The sequence below is a fragment of the Marmota monax genome, unplaced genomic scaffold (genome assembly GCF_021218885.2).
Source record: "Marmota monax isolate L192 unplaced genomic scaffold, Marmota_monax_Labrador192_F-V1.1 WCK01_AAM20220418_F8-fsc00010, whole genome shotgun sequence".
In the NCBI taxonomy this organism is placed as follows: Eukaryota; Metazoa; Chordata; class Mammalia; order Rodentia; family Sciuridae; genus Marmota; species Marmota monax.
Genome location: NW_026692321.1, coordinates 9,107,310 through 9,128,617, shown reverse-complemented (window position 1 = coordinate 9,128,617; position 21,308 = coordinate 9,107,310). Strand labels below are relative to the sequence as shown.

The window sequence follows — 21,308 nt, the reverse complement described above, 5'->3', positions numbered from 1 at the left end:
ACTCATTTTAAAACGACATTAATTTTACATAGCTTTTAAATGACTAATATGGTTTGCTGTAAGCCATTTAAAAACCTATATTTTTCCTCTCAAGGAAAAAAAAAGTAACCAACAAAGAAGTCTTGAGGCCAGTGACCACATCGATTCCTGGAAGGGAAGAAAGCAGAACGACCTAAGAGGTTCTTTTCACCCCCCATTTGTGCCCTGCAGGGAGGAGCTAGTGTCACCTGAGGACCTGCTGGAGTGGTTGCGGCCTTTCTGTGCTGATGATACCCAGCCTGTGCGGCCCCGCGTCCATGTGCTGCAGATCCTGGGGCAGTCATTCCACCTGACAGAGGAGGATGGCAAGCTCCTTGTGCTCTTCAGAACAGAGGCCATTCTCAAAGCTGCATGGCCTCAGAGACAGGTAAAGGAGCATCTGACTGCTTTCCTTGTTGACAGTTACCAGAGGTCAATATTGATTACCTTAAACTTCTCTCAAGGGAATAATCAGCTTGCTAATGATTGGTAAGCATTCCAACGGCTTAGTAATTGAGTATGTGCAATAAAGTGTATTTTTATTTTTATATAGATTCGAACGTGCAACACAGTCTTACCATTTTTTTCTTCAGAAGAGATAAGACCATTCTTTTTTGAGGGTGGGGGGATGGGTACCGGGGAATGAACTCAGGGGCACTCAACCACTTAGCCACATCCCAGCCCTATTTTGTATTTTATTTAGAGACACTCTTATGGAGTTGTTCAGCTCCTTGTTGTTACTGAGGCTGGCTTTGAACTCGAGATCCTCCTACCTCAGACTAAGAGCCACTGGGATTACATGCGGGCACCACTGCACCTGGCAGGACTATTCTTACTATTGACTAATTGACGCTGTACCAGAAGAAATGCAGAGCTATATGGAAATATAGGATGTAATTGAGCTAATTCATTTCTTTTATGTTCTACCCTCTTTTGTACCTTGCTGGACATAAATGTAACGCACACAGATGGTCGGGGAAAGTTCAGAGTGAAAGACTCACAACCCTGAAGCATGATATGGAGAAACTACGAAAACCTTCCCTGACCATCACATATTAATTAAACCTTGAATTCTACATAGTTGAGCTTTAATTATTTTATAGCTATTTTAAAGACGTTTTATCTCTGACTACCATGAAAATTCTGAAAACTCAGAGGATGTACTTAGATTTTTGAATCCCTGAAAATATTCTGTGCACGTACATCACAGAGCGTAATGTCTTGTTCTTTGAGTAAATGGTAATGCTAATTCTTAAGTCAAAGAAGTATGGTGACTGAAGAAGTTTGAATTCTAAATTGATGCATCCTAAGGACATAAGATCCAGAAGTCAGCAACTCCATCACGTATTTTAGCATGCAGATTAGACTACCAGGTCAGTGAAAGTTAGAAATCAAGACTTCCCAGGTAACCCCATCTGCAAAAGAGGTCTCTGGAAATCTGGCTCCAACTCAGTTTACTTCCTAATTCTAAAGCATAGTTTATATTTATGTCCTTATTACTACATCTAAAGAACAATGACTTCCTTTCCTGGGTTGTTTGTTTGTTTGTTTGTTTTGGTACTGGTGATTGAATTCGGGTTCTTATATATGCTGAGCATATGCTGTACCACTAAACTATTCCACTGGCCTAAATTGTTTTTAATGAATCAAATATTAAGAACATCTTTGGATTCATATCCAAATATCTTAATTATTATCAACTTTTGTGAAATAACTAGGTAAATATTTACTTCTCAGAGAAATTGAGATTTTAAAAAGAGGACTTTATCAGATTCTCTAGTCTTCCCAAATTGCTGAAATGGATTAAAATGAAAAAGTCACAAATATATGAATAATGCTCTCTGAAGCACTATGACCTTCCCTACATATCTGGGCTCTTCACCTTGCCTACAGTTACCTCAGAAGACCACTTGTAGCCTCTCGAGCAACGCTAGAGCACAAATGCTGGAGGCTGTAGAATATATTCCAAGTACAGGGCATGGTAGGATTAGCAGTGTGTTGGTTCTCAGCATAACACTGCTGTGGGTACACATAACATCCCTGAGGCAAACCTTAAATCAGACCATATTATTTTTGCCACACAGAACTTCCTGTTCTGACCCTTATCCTGAAGCAAAGCAACTTTAGTGCAATTATGTCCTTTCCTGTGATCAGCCTCCATTTTTCAAGTTCTCAACCTTGTCAGTTTCATCTTCTATGGTTTCTGGAGTCTGTAAAGATGATTAATCTGGTTTCTCTACTTGGAGCTTCACTTCATTTAATGTCATATCTATATGCTAAAAATATTACAGAGCAGAGTAGAAGTTGGGAAAGGGGAAACATCCATCCTATCCTTCATGTTGAAATGTTTGAACATAATACTTTCATATTTGAACCCAGACTCTTTATAGCATTGCCAGTATTCCTTCTTTATCCTTTTCTCAATGTTCCACTTACTCAAACAAGTTAGAACTTTTATATGATTTCAATGATTTATAAATTTTCAATAATTTATAAATTTTTCTGAGATTTTAATTCCTTTATTACTTAACTTTTTCCCCAAATAGGACTTAAGGCAGCCAATCCTCTGTTAACAAAGTTCTTTTTCACACACTTTTCTAAATTGAGTTGACATTTTTGCTATAAATATAAACTATTTCCCTCACTTGTGAAGTCCATAAGTAACTCTGCATTTCACAAATCTGTCCTCTTTACAGAAGCAAACTTTTAGGCCTTCTGAAAAATCTCTCTTGTAGAAGTCTTAGAATGACTAGTAAAAGTCCTCTTATGTTTCCCTCACCCTTTTTCTTCTTGCTTCACTACTTTCCTCTTATGTAAGAGTAATTTCCTGCTCTTGGCAGCTAATGGCCTTGATTTCAAAATTATCTAGGAACAGAATGAGAAGGCTCATTCTAGTTTCATTATGCTATTCATCCAGAGTCTTCTAAAAAAAAAAAAAAAAAGTCACTGAGTGTCTCTTCCTCCTCCTTTAGAAAGTAAGTATAATTAAGTATCCTATGTCTACAGGGCACTGATGAGTCAAATCTACTTTGGAGGACAAGTGGATTTGACATGCGTATTTTTTCCTGTAATTGATAGAACTTCTTGTTTCTTAGCAAATGAATGCAGAAAAATTGTAGTTTCAGAATAGAAACACCAGTACTTCTGGAATGTTGCAGAACAATGCGTGATAGTTCACATCATGTCTTCAATTACTGTTTTCAACAAATTATGCTACCTTTCATTGAAGCTGTAGAAGGATCAGGTGGTAATAGAGGGATATGTGTTCATCTCCCCCTCCCTCTGCCACTAGTCGTATTATCCTGGGACTATTCTTGCACTATGTGCCTTTGCTATTTAGGGTGTGAAATGGAACCTTGAACTAGAGGACAGAGAAGTTGGTCTGCTCACTTTATCAGTCATTTTACTCACACACGTCAACTGTGCTCTTTATCTCTATATCCCCAATACTAGAGGATCCCAAAATGTCAACTGTAGGAACTCGCATTTTCTCTACTTTTCCCCTATCACCTTTTTCATTCTTGAACATGCTTTCAGTTATTTTAAGGATGGACATTGGTTCTAACAGACTAAAGATAAGAATAGATAATGATATTGCAAGTTCAATAACCAAAAAAAAGAAGAAGAAGAAATGTGGACTGCTACCTCCACTGTGGCTGGTAATCCTCTTAAGCAGACTTTGCATACATCAAAAAGAGACTTAATATTTAATTATCTTCAAGGTGCCCAAAGTAGTGGCCCCACAAATCACCATGTTGCTGGGAAACCAGCCAACTCCTGCAAAATTAAACAGTCTATGGCTCCTGCTCTCACTGCTTCTCAGAGAGATGGCAGTTTCTATTTTTCTAATGATTAGTGAACAGAATTAAAAATTCAGAGGTCCTCATTTTTTAATAGTTTGAGAGGCTTTAGTTTCTATTCCAGAAATGTACCCCAGTGCGGGGGTAGAGGAGGAGGAAGAGGATGTGCTGGGAATGGGGAGGGAATGGATGTATTGTGTTAATCCCCTTGGTACAGTTTATCTGAGTTTTTCAGCTTTTGTAATTTTCTGGTTAACTGGTGCATGAAAAATATGGGTCAAAATACTAATGTTGCTTAAAAACTTACATACTTCACCTCAACCCCCCCCCCCATTTTTATGTAGAAGAGAACATGTGGTTTTGAGTTTTGCCTTTTAAGATTGAGGATGTCGGAACTTGTGGTTGTAAGTGATCACCAGAAAGAATTCATTTCAGACAACGTCTAGCCTCATTACAAAGTCAAGTTTTTGTCTGCCTCAAACATACAAGAATATAGTAATCTTCTGGCCAGAGACTAGTTTGGCATTCTTTGCCAGAACATTAACAAAATAAGCACTTCTCTCAGTTGAGGCTCAAAGAACATAGCAGAAGTTCAGTATGCAAAGCTCTATTTAGTACCTTAAAAGTAATTCACTGTTGCCTTAAATATCTTCATAGCTAAGAATCACAGACATGATTTACTTAATCAAATATAAAATAATATTTCATGATATGAATGAGTGTACACATGTATACTTTGTCTCTAATAGCTATGAACTCATGCAGCCCTGTAACTAGAAGAGAGTTCCAGAAGTTTCCCAGCTAGGTAATCATATTTTATAGAAAAGGATATGATTGTACAAAAAGCAGAAGTCACTTTCTCAGATTTTAGTTTAAATGTCACCTTTTCTACAATGACTACACAGCCTAAATTAACCACACCAGTCACAATCTATTTTATTGCCCTTAATTCTGTATAAATCACCATGTCTGCTAACTTCTTCCTATCTATCCTTCTATTTGTTATATGATGTCTTTCTTCTTCCACTAGAATATAAATTCTGTGAGAACAGGGATCTTAAAGATATTCAATAAATATTTGTTGAATAAATTAATATTAAATCTTTAAAAACTTGTCCAAGGTCACCTTTAAATGGCAAGGCCAGGACTCCTCACTTTCAGTGCATTGTTCTTACTGTTAATGATGAAAAATTAGACCATGCTTTATCCCCCTTGTATGAGATAATGGAAAACCATTTTTACAGAGTAACCTGATACATCTGCATATATTCTGTCTCAGTTTGCCATACTTTGCTGATGGTGATTTCTGACCAGCCAGTTGCTTCTCATGTCGCATGCAAGCAATGCACAAGCATGTTTGTCAGGATTCAAGCAGAGGCCATGTCCCTTTCTTTGCAAGACAATTGAAGTTGAGGAAGCATTCATATTCGTTGGTCTTATAAATATTTGGCAACATCAGGAGTCATTCTTTATGGACAAAGTTCTTTGAAGATTTGCCCTCTTGCCACTGGTATCATTGTGGGCAGAAGAGGGGACTACACAATGTGTTCTGTGTGCACATTAATTTTAAAAACCGTCCTGCAGAATAGTTACCATCTTTGAGAAGAGGTCACGTGATTGATTTAAGTTGACACACCTTGTGAGTGGTAGACTGGAGCCCCAGCTCAGTTTCTGTCCAATCCCAAAGCCTGTGTTCTTGGTCCTGTGCTACACTTCTTCCCATTTGCCAGGGAAATATATTCAGCACTAGAATCTGGGTTGCATTGGATTACATAGAGCTTCCTAAATGGACCTCATTGGTGTGGGCCTCCACACGACTAGAGAATGTCGATCTATTAACAAATAGTCAATACCCTAAAGTGTTTAGGTGTCTAGATAGTCTAGGTCTGCCTAATACAGGATCCAGAGGTGGGCACCAAGCCTTTCTGTCTGGATATAGTGAGGGGAGACCAGTGAGGAAGAGCTGCATGAACCAAGTTCAGCACAGTTGGCCTATGGTATAAAAACAGGGGCCACCCTGAGGTGAGAGTAGAAAGGAGCACACAGACTGCTGGGAGCCTCTAGTGTCATGCTCAGGTTTCACTGTGATGACGCTAAGGTAACGTGGAAGCATGGTGCTGGAGAGGTGACATGAGCAGATTAGTGTTCTGGGAGAAGCCAGCTGACCCCTGCATGAGCAGTGGACGGGAGGGATACCATTTGGAGGACTAAGGTTGTGGTGGTCAAGTTGCCTGAACTTGGCACTAGCTTTGAAGCTAAAAGAGGGTAGAAGGAGAGCTTGAATTATTAGCAGTGGACTTGGTCACTGTTTAGACGTGGGGGGATGAGCATAAAGTTTGATGTCGCTCTGAATTTTGTCTAAATTCCTAGGGAGAAAGTGGTGATCCTCAGCTTGGTAGAAAATACAGGAAATACCAGTTTTGGGGAGAAAGAAACTAAATTCAGGGAATTTAACTCTGCATAACATGTTCTGAAGGGGTGATGGGTAGAGAATTAGGAAGGCTCTTTTTGTCCCCTTCATATAAGCAGACTTTTTTTTTTTAGTATTTATTTTTAGTTTTTGGCGGACACAACATCTTTGTATGTGGTGCTGAGGATCAAACCCGGGCCGCATGCATACCAGGCGAGCGCGCTACCGCTTGAGCCACATCCTTAGGTCGGTGGAAGAGGCAATGTTGTCATGTAGCACTGTGACCAAGACTGCAGAGAGGCTGTCACTCTAAAGCAGAGGCAAGGTGGACACAATCACCCACTGCAAAGCCCACAGAGAGATCCCTGCCTCTGGGAGGACGCAGGGGAGCCAGGGCCAGTGTCCTTCCTATCTTAGCTAACAGTGACCACTTCCTAGGAAGGAGCTTGATTTAGCAAGTTTCACACTGGCCCTGGCTCCCCTGCGTCCTCCCAGAGGCAGGGATCTCTCTGTGGGCTTTGCAGTGGGTGATTGTGTCCACCTTGCCTCTGCTTTAGAGTGACAGCCTCTCTGCAGTCTTGGTCTTGGTCACAGTGCTACATGACAACATTGCCTCTTCCACCGACCTAAGGATTAGGGAGAAAAACTGAAGGGAAAGGGAAAAGCACAGGGAAAACCAGTGTGTGCATGTTGGCAGTGGTGGGGGATATGGAGTAGCTGGGGATAACTGTTTTACTTTTAAATTTGTCATTTTGAAATAATTTTAGGTTTACCAAAAGAGTTGCATAAATTGTTCAGTGAATTTTGTATGGTTTTCACTCAGATTCACCGTATCTTCTCAGCCACAATTAACATCGACACATACTATTATTTAATTTACACATAGTTCATATATTGTCAGTTGTTCCACTAATTTCTTTTTCTGGTTCACATCCAAACCAGGTCACATATTGCATTATTTGTCATGTTTCCTTAGTTGCCTTTAATCTGAAACAATTCCTTGATCTTGTTGATGTGATCTTTTTTGACCTTGACATTTTTAAAGTACTGGAAAGTTATTTTATAAAATGTCCCTCAATTTGATATGGCATATATTCAAGTTTCACATTTTGGGTAAGAATACCACAGAAGTGATACGGCCTTCTCAGTGTATTATATCAGCAGATATATGGTGTTGATTTGTTTCATTACTGATGACGTTAATTCTGACCACCTGACTGATGTGGTGCCAACCGTATTTCTTTATGAAATTATCATTTTCCCTTTTATAATTAATAAGTAACTTGAGAGAGAGCTTGAGATTATGTAAATATTCCAGTTTGCTTTGTACTTTCCTCTATTAATTATACCATGAATTAATTATTGCCTGAGATAATTATTACTATAGGATTTGCCAAATGGTAAGGTTTTCTTATATTTCCCCCTTCATATCTGTTTATTCAGTTACTTATTTATGTCAGTATGAGCTCAAGGATTCTCATTTTGTTCTGTGGTTCTAATCTGTTACTATCATTTATTCTTTGCTCAAATTATCCTGAATTTGACCATTGACGATTCCTTTAAGTTTCTCCTTTTCACAAATGCCCATCATTTTTGGAGCACTTCTTTACTACTTTCTCTTTTGCTTTCTGTGTCCAGTCCTGGGTTCAATCATTGATTTCTGAAAGCTTTGGATCCTTTATTGAAGAATGGTATCTAAAAGCAAGACTTGGTGCTAGATATGTTCAATGATAGTGTGCTGTTACAGTTTCTAGGTCCTCTAGGGGGACAGAATGGAAAGTAATAAATGTGTGCATCTGCACAAATATACCTGAATCTACATCTGGTCCTGTGTCTATCTGTATACACGTTAAAAGTCAAGTTCATATCAAAACCTCCAATTCCATTTCAGTGCCAGAGTTCATTCTAGCCTTTCCAACTTTGCTTATTTGTAATTCCTCTCACTGTCAGAGATTTTGGTTTCATTGTCCATAATTTATTTATATATTTGTTAATCCTAGAGATAAAGCAATTTTGAAATTCCCAGCCAACATTATTAGCTAGGATATACTGTTTTAATGAGTGTTCCTCCCCCCACCTCTCTTCTCTCACCCACACACAGACATCGTTAGTGTGAATATTTTTTCACTTATAGTTAGGTTTATTTGTTTTCATTTGCTTGGTTTTCCCCCAATTGATTCTTATAAATTTTAATTACTTTTTAAAATATGTGAAACATGAACCTGGAATCTAAGAGATCATTATCTGGGATTTAGTGTATTTTTACTATTTAGTGTATTTTACTTACAATATTTCAAAGATTGCACATTCTTGGCCTGTAATTATGCTGAACATGTGGGATTTTGTGTAATTTCATTTTTGTACTCTTTGTTTTGGAGAATGTATAGATATACATATAACTCCTTGGCCAACATTTTTTTCTGCTACCCAGAGGTCTCTTCAGGTAACTTCTAACTATAATGAAAATCAGAATCCAAATTAAAAATTCTGAAAGCTATAATGAAAATCTGTTTTCATTTAAGCTAAGAAGGTGCTACCTATATTGTTGTTTTCATATTTTTAGGGCCTTCTGTGGCCTGAACATTAGACTTTGTATGTCTTGTGTAAACATTATAATTTTCTGACATACATACTCTTATCACGCTATCCCATGGGAAATAGGCTAAGTGTGGCTAAGAAATTTCTTCAATATCTCAAAAGTAATGTGGCAGAATTAGGTATGATAATGAACTAACAATACTAGTAGTGACCATAGTGGCTCAGTGTTAACTCTGAGACACCTCTAAAGGTAGATTCCTGTTGGAAATCTGCATATATATTGTACTACTGTATTATATTGTGTTATACATTGTGATGCACTGTAATATCCCCAAAGTAATATGATAAGGTGCTATTGCCTTATTTTTTTACTATGAAAGCATTGAGGCTCAGAGATCTTTTTATGTTGTCAGTGTGTTCAGTGGTAGGACCAAACTTCAAATGCAAGTCTGAATGATGTGCTACAGTAAAAATGTTTCCATCTCTGTGAATTTTTCTAGTAATACTTCAAAAACTATAACTAAAAAACAAAGCTTGGCCTTAAGAAATTAGCTTTAATAGCAGTTCTTTAAAGTAAATACAGGTATATTTATAGGGGCTCATATGGCAGTATGTTTATTTGTAAGACAAAAATCTTTCCTTTTATTTTAACACACAATATTTTCTCCTATCATATGTTTCACTTCAAAGTGCTTCATAAAACATTATATTTAGCTATATGAAAATATGTATTATGTGTTGAAGTTATAACAGCATTTATGGGGAGTGATTATAGCATATTTTATTGTTTAATTTTTATGTTTAGAGTTGTAATAAAATAAGTGGGGTGCTATAAAAACTGGCTCAGAGTCACAACTGTTGGCTTCTGCAGGGTGCTCTTAGGTATTTATGTGCACACAGAGATAGGGAAAAAAAACCCATGGGAATCTCAGTTGCAGTTTCTTATTGGGCTTTCCTGGGCACAGGGGCACATTAGCAGCATCCTGGGAAGTCTTTTTTTATAGCAGTGGTGAACCATTTATTCTCAAGTGGTTCACAGATACCCTTGATTTCCTGCTGTGCCTTATGATTTGTAAAGCAGAGATGGACAGCTTTTGCTCACCCACCAGGACTACAACCAAAGGAGGAAGAGTTCAGCCTCTTTATTTCTTGTCAGGACATCCTTTGACCATGGCAGACAGTCTCACCTCAGCATGGGCTGGGAAGGCTATTAGAAATTTCAGGCTGTCTCAAGCAGTACACAGTTAAGTATTTATGAAACTCAATTCCTGTATCTACTAGTTATGTAAAAATGGGAAATCTCCCAGAAAAAAAATTCACTTTACTTTTAATGTTTAAAACTTCAATGACATTTTTATAATTTTATATTTTCTTTTAAATACATCCACAAATAACTCAGAAATGAAAAATCATAATTTATGTTCTATTGATGTTTTTCTGTGTAATAGTAATACATATTGTCATTAATGGTAATAACTAATAGTATTTATTGAGTGCTTTGTATGTGTCAGGCACTGGATTAAGTACTGCTGAGGCTGATAAGAAAAGTTGCTTATCAACAGCTTATGATGGGTTTGGTATCAAAATTTCCTTCCCCAGACATTTTATTTAAATCCAGTGAGGACAGAAGACTACATTGTACACCTGAAACCTTACCAAAGGAGTCACTTGAACAGATGGGTCCAGTGTTACGAGAGGTCAAATCTGTCACCTTTTCCTGCTTCTGTAGTCTGTTGAAGCAGGAGTATTATATTTTGAAGCACTGTATACAAAAAATTCTCAGTCAAATTTCATTCTGTTCATGAAAAGAATTGCATAGAATCAAGTATCATTAGGTAATCTCACAGAAGCCAGCTAATAGCTCACCAAATCTTACAAGATAATCACCATACAGTGATTAATATTGCTACTGCCAATAGTAGTCTTCTGAAGGTTTGTGATTATTTTCTATTTATAAAGTACTTCTGTGTGCATTAATACCTGTTTTATATTTGTAAATACCAGAAGGTAAAAAAAAAAAAAAAAGCCACTGTCAATTTCCGTAACAAGATGCAGATTTCAGGGGGGTTGCCTCAGTTTGATATTTGTGTTCACTTCTAGCAGCTACAGTGAAATTTAAGGTAATACTGTCTTTTACTGAGAATAGGTGAGTTTGTTCTCTTTCAAGGACAGCAAGTCTGTGTCTGATAAGGAGACTGAAGCTACTTGACAAATTGACTTACAACAAGGACTAAAGTCACCTAATTCAATGAGAAGAGAACCAACACTTTGAGAGACAAAAAGGAAAGAGATTCTTATATTTGAGTTGCATGAATTTTGCCTTTTAAAGTTCCCTAATATTCAGTTTAGTATCAGTATAGAGTAGTCACTAAATCCACAGGTACCCATGAAATATTGGACATTTTCACCTCTAGGATTTTGTTTGGTATCACCAAGGCAAGGACAGGGACAGGGTATTAAAAGCATGTTACCTTCCTGTTCACCCTTCTCTTTGCTAGTTATTTTATTCCCATAACTGACTTCTTATTCACAAACATCATTTAAGTCTGTGTTATCTTTATCCCCTAAGCCTCAAAAAGGTTGGAAATATCTCCAAAGTGAACATTTTCTGTCGTACTTTCACTTTATCATTATTTTTTGAAAGCTGCATATTTAATTAAATTGGCCTTTTGTCATTTGTTTTCCAGGCTCTTTGGTGAGCTATGCTGAAGCATTTGACAGCCACCTAAAGTTAGTTTTCCCTCCACATTAAAGCATGTCCCACAGTCATTTCACACTGCAGCTGTTTGTAGACTAGTGTTCTCTGCATCACTATATTTTATGAACTATACTTAGATGCTTGGAGTACATATTTTATGTGGAACATATTACATCCTAGAACAGGGAAGCTATTATTCTTTCCTAGGTCTGTATCCAAGATGAACCAGTGCCTTGTTTTCAAGTATTTTGAGGAATTGGATTTCCCGTGATATGCATACTTACTGATCACATGCTCTCATAAGTTCTGTGAGCTTCTGAGAACCATTTGATTTAACTTTCGTGGTCTCAGGGCAGTTCTTCCTTCCCTGTTTTTTTTTTCCTAGATAACTTGTCAGTTTTATGACATAGCGATTTCTTCAACCTAAGTTGTCTTTCTGTTAATGAGCAACATTACTAGATATAGTGTGCAAATACATTGGGCCACAGCTATCTTCTAGAAAGTAAGTAGGATAGCATCATTATTTTTATGCAAAAATAAATGTGTATTAACCATTTGCTACGCTCCTTTTCTACTGGCCACTAGGATTTAATCATAGTTAAGATATTTAACATTTGGAGGTATATTCATTAAAATTAGAAAATACAGAAGTACCCCATATGTTCACTATTTTAACATTCTTCTTAAGGACCTAAGTCAATTCAGTGAAAAAGAAATAGGATTGGTGAACTTTTCATAAAAGCAAAATTGCCCTTGTTTACTTGTATATTGTTCTAATTTCTAGAAAGTCCAAGGTAAATACTAAAAATGACTAGAATGAATAAAGAAATTATATGTTCTAATACATAATAAAAGAATACGTATAACAATACACACACACACACACATTTATGAAGTTAGCTCTTAGAAGCCCTTGGGAACTTATAGTTCAGTAGGAGTCTATTAAATAAGCCTACTTACACTTAGTGTATCATCATTTTCATAAATTTTTAGAGTAAATGTTGCTACTCAAAGGAAAAAATATTAATACTTTCATTATGTAGAAAACTATGTTAAGGAATCTTCATTTAATACTCTTTTCTACAGAAAAGAATTTAACTGTGTTAAGATAGTTTTGGACTCATTCTCGATGGGATGATTACAAACATCAAAAAGCTATTGGCAGACAGTTTTTCATGAATTTCTCACACTTTTGCAAGTCTGAGCCAGAGGAACTGTCTGTGTCCTAGACTGACTTTTCAAGACTGTTTGTATAGCAGAGAGCCTTGGAAGGTAGAGGTGGTATCTCCCTGGAGGCATAAGGTCACCATGCTTACTGTGCAGTGTAAGTCATTTTCCTCAGCTTGGCCTTCTGCAGAAACACAGCCCACTGTATGTGTCTGTGTCCCTATCTCTGCACCACTTGTGGGAATTGGAAAAGAGGCATAAGGAATGTTGATAGACTAGATACTCCTATTACTGTAATGATAGTCTTTACACTGGCCTAGAAGTCTCTTAACCTATGGCAAGTCATTTTATTAGCTCAACGGAAGGATAAAGAATTCATAGTTGTCAAAGGCTCTCATTTCTCAGTGGACGTCCTTCAAAATTATCTCCAGGTTCTGGATTCAAATGACCATTAACAAAGCACAGAGAGAAGGATTTCTCCCCAGCCTTGTTCATGTGCATTTAAGCTCGAGTTGACTTAGACTCTGAATGGGGCTGGTGTGGTAGAGAAGTTGTACAGAAACTTTAAGTCAGACATCTCTTATTTGCTTTAAGCCAGGAAGGTAGGCCATCTCTTATGCTTTATGACCTGATAACAAACAGCTTTAGGTAAGATTTCAGTGTGGAGGCAGGAAGTCAGAGCAAATGCTGGGAGGCCACCAGCATGCAGTGTAGGGAATGATTATCAAGTATCCAGCACAATGCTTGATATGTTCCATGCTTTATCTCGTTAAGTTTTCCTATGGTCATGTGAAAAGGCTGTACCCTTACCCTGCCATGTTATCTTTGAGAATCAAGACTCAGATATACATGGAGTCACTAGTTAGTGAATAGTTGAGTAAAAATTCAAACATACCACCCCTCCTGCAGTCCATTTCTGAATGTATTGAATGAATCCCAGATAGAATGTACTGTATGAAATCTATTGAATGAAATAGAGTAAATATATTGAAAGTGCTGAATGAGGTCCAAAGAAGGGACTCTAGTAAAATCATGTAGCTAATCATTCCTACAGATGTACAGATGTAATATCAGTAAATCTGCCATGTGTAGTCTTTCTTTAAGTGACTTTCCTGTTGGCAACATTTTCTTTTTAAATTTTCTATATATTTCCAATAACCAAAAACTTATGGCACATCTGTGTGTACTTAATATCATTTATGCTAAATTATTTTATAAATTAAAAGTTATCTTTATTTGTAATTATGTCTGTTTATTCATTCATTGACTCAGTAAGTACCTGTTGTATAAGAGGCTTTGTTTTAAGTAATAGGGATAAAGCACTGAACAAAAAAATGGTTTCTACTTTCAAGGCACTAACATGCTTTTGCAGGAAGAAAACGTAGAGTAAATATGTCATGTAGTTGTAAATAGTGAGAAGATGGGCACAGGGCATGCTCCTCTAGGGAAGGCAGTCTAGCAAGGCCTTTGCTACTAGGGCAGTGTTTGAAGGAAACAGTGTTTGAGCGACTCTACTGGCTAAAGGAAGAATGTGCCAGGGGAAACAGCTCAAAGTCTCTGAGGTGGAAGCATGCCTGATGTTGTGCCAGGAACCTCAGCGAGGCCTGTGGCTGGAGTCAGATCAGGTGCATGTCTTGAGTTTGAAATTAAAAAAAAAAAAAAAAATCTTCATAAATAGGTAAGATAATAGTACCAACCTCCCACTTGGAAGACTAGCTTCAGTAATTTGAAGCTTACCGAGTTCTCTAGTTTCAAGACATCCTGGTCTGACTATAATTCTCTTTTAGTTCTGTCACTTGCTGGCCCTGTTACCAGGACAATTGAGCCCATTTCCTCCTCTGTAAAGTGAGCTTACTAATGCCTGTGCTGTCCTCCGCACAAAACTATTGGGAGGGACGAGTGACTTACTGTATTATGAAGTTATTTTTTAAAATGGTGCAGTGCTCTTGGGTAACTGTTCCACAGAAGAATGGCATGGGGCCGTTCGTGAAGTATCTGGCAGGTCACTGTGTGAGCCAGGCTTCCCATAGTGATTACCAACTGTTCATAGTACAATTAATATTTGTGAAAAATGGAGAATTTGTGGTGTGACATTTTGATATGACTTCTTGGGATCAGAGCCAGAATGACCATTAAATTAAATGTTTTGGAAACATGCATTAGTGCAGACAATTTAGCAAATATACAGGTAACATCTATTCTCATTATCATTTCAAGGTATCATCTGAATGTGTACACAAATCATGAATTCACCATGTGCTTAAACACAGAGGATCTGTGCTGAGAGGCCAAAAAAAATGGGAAAACAGATTTGTCTTACTTTTATGCTTATGGCCATTTTAACTAGAAACAGCAAATATTTTTTTCCACAGAGGCATTGGAGGCATGATTTGCTTTAGGCCTGCCTCAATATAAAAGAAAAATCATTCAGTTATTCAGTGATAAAGAAAAAAAAATGAGTGTTGTATATTTGACAGAGACTTCTTTTGCATTAGAAGTGGAGATGTGAATGAAGGATATTTTTTCTTGGTTTTAATGTATAGCAAAAGCATATTCTGACAAAAACACCCTAGTAAAATCTCTAATTTGAAATTTACTAGACAACACATAGGCTTACAGTTTTCAAGTGAAAATTAGAAATTAATTTGATTATTTAAAACTTTAGAAACTTAATGTGGAGTATGGCGAAATAAAACATTTTCAAAGAAAACAATTCCATATTTTAACATGTTAAATGCCAGTGTACTAGTTATGTGGAAATCTACTTTGGATTTATTTGGGTAAATAAAGTTTAAAAAAAAAAAAACTTTCCTGAAATTTTGTTGTATAATTATTTGAAATTTTTAATATAATTTTAATATAATTATTTGAAATTAAGGCATAGAGCTTTTGAAGATTGGGTACTACTAGTCAGTTTTTCATTATGATGGTGAAATTCCTGAGGCAGGCTAACTTTATAAGGAAGAGAAGTTTATTTAGCTGATAGTTATGGAGGTTCAAAAGCATGACAGTGGCAGTGGTTCATTCTGACCAGGGCCTTCTCAGTTGTGTCACATCAGTGGGAGCCCGTGTGTGAGGGGAGATCACATTGTCAATGGAAGCTGAAAGAGAGAAAAGGTCCTCCCAAGTCAAACCCCCAGTGATCTTGGAACCATTAGGCCCCACCTCCCAGTGTTTCCTACTATCTAGCATCACTGCACAGACACCAGGCTCCCAACATATGAACGGACATTTGAGTGACAAACAACACGCAAACCTTAGTTTGTTTTGTTTTTGGATGTTGTTGAATTTTCCCTAAGCACATTATAAAAATTTTCAAGTGTTTAATCAAAGTAATCAAATTTGAATTCTTCTATAAACCAGTTAAGTAGCTTTGCCATTAGTTTCAAGAGTGTATTTCTACTTCCAGGTAGACATAGCTGATGTTGAGAATGAAGAGAACCGGTACTCTCTATTCATGGAACTCTTGGCATCTAGTCAGCATGAGGTGGAATTTCAGCACTTGGTTTTGCTCTTGCAAGCCTGGCCACCTATGGAAAGTGAAAATAGGTAAGTATTGCAGTTAGCCTAATTAGAGGTCTTTGGTCTAGACTACATTTCTGAAAATGTAGCATCTCTAAAGAGCCAGTGAAAGAATATAAGTATGTTCCCCTTATTTGAGGGGTGTGCGTTCCATGACCTACAGGGCTTCCTGAACCTTTGGACACCACTGAACTCTATGTGGTCCATGTTTTTCCTGTACATACATACATACACACACACACACAAGTTTAATGCCATTTCCATCTTAACTAAGCATTCATCATGCACTGTGAGTTGCATCTTAAGTTCAACAATGAAACTAGCATGAATTTATTTTCCTTATTCAAAACTTCACAGTTAAGATTCGTTTTTAACCATAGTTCTTACTGCCTCAGCACATGGGATTTTTTTCTCATGAAATTCAGAACTTTCCATTAGTCACTTAAAGAAGACACTGTGAGCCTTCTGTTTGGCACATCCAGATTCCCAGAATCACTGCTCTTGAACTTTGGGGCCATTATTAAGTGAAATAGGGATTGTTTGAACACAGGTACTGAGATACCTGGATGGTTGATCTATTAACAGAGATGTTAAATGGCTAATGGAAGAATATTATATACAACATGGATACACTGGATAAGTATGCAATTTAAAACTTATGAATTATATAATCTGGCGTTTTCCATTTAGTATTTGTAGCTGACCATGAGTAACTGAAACCTTAGAAAGCAAAATTGGAAAAGGAAGGTGTGTGGGTGTATGTGGTGTGTGTGTGTGTGTGTGTGTGTGTGTTTAATCAATATTTGCCTTCTAAGGTCATTAGCATTGGTTTTGAAATACTGCAATGTCTTTCTATTTCTCCTTGCTCCTACACTCACTTTTTCTTACACTTTTTCTTCAAAAGTTTCAGACTGTGCTGGATAAACATATCCAATTTATGATGTCAACACAATAACTTTGTTCCAGTATTTTGTTCCAGAGAATTTCTTGCCTATCTTTTGACACAGCATTGTAAGCTCCATGTGGGTTAAATGAATCATTCCCACTTGTTGGGGTTGCACACCATTATGTACAATTTACATAGGTTATCAATCATTCACACAGACCTACAAAGGAAGGTGATGTTAGCTGATTTTGTAGATGAAGGAATAGTAGCTCAGAACTTAAACAATATCAGGCATCACAGAGCTAATAAGTGGAGGAGACTCAGTTGTACCTAATATCTGGCTTCCTTTTCTGCTTATGTTGTTTCTTCTGTTTCCTGCTGGGCTGACAGCTGCTGCTTTCATCAGCATGGGTTGCTTCTCCAGTCCCTGTGCTAGCAGCCACAAACCAACCACCCCCTCGTGCCTTTTTTGGAAGAAGTGGCCAGATTTCCTCTGATTGCACGTGCTGGCTGTCATGAGCCACAGTATCTCATTGGTGAGGCCCAGCCTGCTCGGATGCTGTTTGCTCCAGGTCTGAGTTTGTTCCCTAAGCTCTGCCCCAGGCCAGTGCCCATCTCCATGTGTGAGAAGTTAAGGACGTCCTCCTGAAGATAACATCATTTTGTAATCAGTTTAGAACTGAAAGAACATCTGAAGAAGACTCTTTATGTGAACCCAAAGATGAGACTATTAGGAATTTCTGAAGCAAACCAAGGAGAGCAGTGTTCCTATTTTGGTTTGATTTTTAACCAAACATTTTCAGAAAGAAAAAGGTGTTTCTCGGATCCTGTCATCTGTGGCTAGTGGCATGCTGGCTTGTGGCCTTCAAGAACAGGTTTCTACCTGTACTGTTTGAGCTCTGCATTGCAGACTCTCCCAGCTCATCATGAAATCTCCAGTGCCTTTGTGACAGTGGATTCTCTTGGCAGAGCTGGGGGTATGTTAAAGAGTAGATCCTGAGTCCAGCTCTCTTTAGTGGGACCTGGAATCTGTTTCTGAACAAACTTCTGGTGAGCATAATGTGAAGCAGGCCCAGAGCCCACTGATTGGATTGTCAGTAATGCTTCACTCTTTAGGAACTTATTAGAGTTCATTTGTAGATTTCCTTATACCCTCATTTCTGAACTCTAAATGTGACATGACTATTAGATAAGTTAATTATGTGGTTTTTCAGTTTCTTTTACTTTTAGAACATTAAAATGATATTTAAAGTTATTCACTTGGCCAAGTCATTCACTTGGTTCATTTTAAGTGAACTCAAAGCAACTTCACTTAAAACATGTATTGTATTTATAACATTTACAAGCATTTATATACAAGAACTATTAGTTTTATAATCTTACTTTTGAAGTCACCTATGAAATAATTTTTAAACTGCTATCCTGTAAATGACAACTACTTTATTATATCATTACAATGAGGACAAAGCATTAAGCAACCTGCGTACCCCTTAAAAGTATTTTCCCTCCAATCAAATTTTGACTTTAGCATTTCTAAAATAGCCAAAAAAAAGGAAGATAGTGTAAGAATGACTGCATGTTGCTAGTCAATGCAATAAAAAGACTATAAGTTAAAGAATTTGCTTGATCTACATGACAGCTAGTTTACTAATATAAATTGAGTATCTCTTGGCTGAAATGCTTGGGACCAAAAGAATTTCAAATTTTTGAATATTTAAATATACATAATGTGAATTCATTTAGGTTTAATCTACACCCTACACAAAGTCTTAAAAACACCTATGCACAGTGTTTTTAATGGCCCGGATTTTGATGGCAACCTGTCACATGAGATCGGGAATGGAATTTTCCACCTTCGTGCATCTTGTCCAATCTAAAAAAGTGCCAGATTTTGGAGTATATTTTGGATTGGGAGATTTTGGGTTAGGGATGATCAGCCTGTATCAACTTTGGTTTGGGGATTTAGTCCCTTATAGGAAAATACAGTGCTCAGGGAAAATATACCAGATTTGTACTTCTGGAAGATTCATCGTTTTTCACCCACTATATTACAACTAGCTGGTGAAAGTGTTTTGATCTTTTGTTGTCAAAGCCATATTGACCATGGGCCCATTGTCCTGGCAGATTAGCGTTCTTACTCTAAGAGGTAGTCCAGTAGAGAAAGGCCCCGGACCTCCGAGGAGGAAAGTGGAGGTATATCCTTTAGTTTAGCAAGACTTGTCAGCCTATCAGGAGCTCTCTCGGAGGTCTTTGTATCTTGAGATAAGCAGTATTCTTTGTCCTCAGAGATTGTTTGAGCTGACACACCAATGCTGCCAAAGGCTAGTGTTATAGGTCTCCTTATCACTATTGTACTTGAAATTGTTTTCAGCAGGCAAGGACTAGACTTCCTTCAAGGGAAGGCCCACTCCTGCTTGTTGAATGTCTAGAACCTAGTGCTTTGCTAAGGAGACAACAGACCCTTAATAAATGATAAAGCACTTACCAACTCTAAACAGAGTCAGTACCAGTTCTTTATATACAAGCTCCTGGCAATGTTTATATGAAACATGGAATAGTGGCAGCCAGAGAAGGAAAAGAAAAGGCAAACCATGTTCTAAATACAACAAAGCAACATGAAGTACAAATCACACCACATACTATCTGTTGCTCTTCAGTCAAGTTCCTGAGCTGACTCCATTGCAGTAGTAGTAACAACAGTATCAGCAGGAGCCAGGAGTAGCCTAGTGAATATTAAAGTGTGCTTGCTAGTAAGAGTAATGCCACAGTGACATACTTCATTCATTAAATAAAGAACTCTGCCAGGCAAAAACATTAAATTGCCTTTCACTAGAAAATAACAGGCCCAAAAGAGTTGGGCAACTTCCCCAGAACCATGCAGCTGGGTTAAGAGTATTAAATAACTTCTCAGAGTTACCCAGGAAATAAGTCAAGGGGGCTGGCTTCAAAGCTCAGGCCTTTCTATACCATCTTCTGTTCCCATGCTCCTGTGCTGCTTGTTGATGCCACAGCAAGCTGCTTCCGCCTTCACATGCTGTCTTCTCTTCAAGATCACGTCAAAGGAACTTATCTAGTTTCTGATTGTAGTCTGCCATTAGCATTTTATTTCATAAAGTGGAATTTCTTTTCTGTTTTAAAGTCTCCTACTGCAATTTTGAGAGCTCTAATTTCCAGTGCTTTGACTCTTCCTCCATTAGAACCAGTATAACCAGTAATCCATGGATGAGACTAGCTACAGAAATGCTGACCAGATGTACAGTGGACAACAAGGAGGAGCTGGGGGATGAAGTTTTGAAGATCTGTCGCTCTTTATATGGCACCAAGCATATGCTGCCCGCAGAGGTGAGTAGGTGTTTCAAGTGGATTCCCCAAGGATCCTCTCTCTCATCAAAACTCTTTATTCTAAGCAACACCAGTGACTGTACCTGAGGAACGTTTAGCTTGTGCCATTGCTGGTAGAAGCCCATAATTTGTAATGGATCTAATGAAGAAGAGCAATGCTGAAAGGATGTTTAGGAGTGGTTTTCTCTTCCTCAGAGCTCTGAAGCAGTATTCCTTTTGCAAGTCCCAGAGCGTAACCCAGTTCCAGTTCTAGTTCTCTCTGGATGCCCTTTATGTCTAACCCAAGTTTGTGTTCTGAGGAGGTCACAGTAGCTCATGTGTTACCTGTTTGAACCGGGTCGGTTGTAAAGTGGTAATAAGCTCTAGCAGTTTCCTTGGCCAGTAACAAATAACCACTCTGAATTTTACATACCTCTTGACATAAAATTGAAACAAGATTGTATAACTATAATATTTATTCTATGACATGGTAAAAACCTAGCCATTTTGACCGTTGTTCTCTATTTAATCTCATGATTTGACTCTCAGACAATAAATATATATGTATAATATATATGTACTAATATATTAGTCTATTGTAATATGTTATTCATGTAACATAGTATGTATTATACATATACGTATTACATTAATGTATGTAAACATACTTAGATGTGTATGTGTAAACACTTAGTACATTCTATTAATTGCAGCCCCCTTCCATGAATACTAACTCAGCAGCATATTTGAGCAATTTACATGTCTTAAATTTAAGCATTTAGATAATGGCATTAAATTGATTAATTGGGTTTGAGTTTCTACCACATAGGAGATAAAGTTGAAAATAAAATTGTAGATAACATCCTCATTGTAATCACTCAAGGAAACTATTCTTATTATGAATGCACATTTAATGAATTGTTTTCCAAGTGAGAGAATGGATAAGCA

General features: G+C 37.4%; 1 protein-coding gene across 3 annotated transcripts in view; it reads left to right on the top strand.

Annotated features, from left to right (window-relative positions):
* Positions 1-21,308, top strand: part of Nbas (NBAS subunit of NRZ tethering complex) — a 330,311-nt gene that overhangs the window by 295,182 nt on the left and 13,821 nt on the right. For all 3 annotated transcript variants that reach the window (XM_058578372.1, XM_046441292.2, XM_046441291.2), the window contains 3 exons: positions 211-406; positions 16,041-16,180; positions 20,237-20,381. In XM_058578372.1, the coding sequence (XP_058434355.1) occupies positions 211-406; positions 16,041-16,180; positions 20,237-20,381 (481 nt within the window). The remainder of the gene's footprint in view (positions 1-210; positions 407-16,040; positions 16,181-20,236; positions 20,382-21,308) is intronic.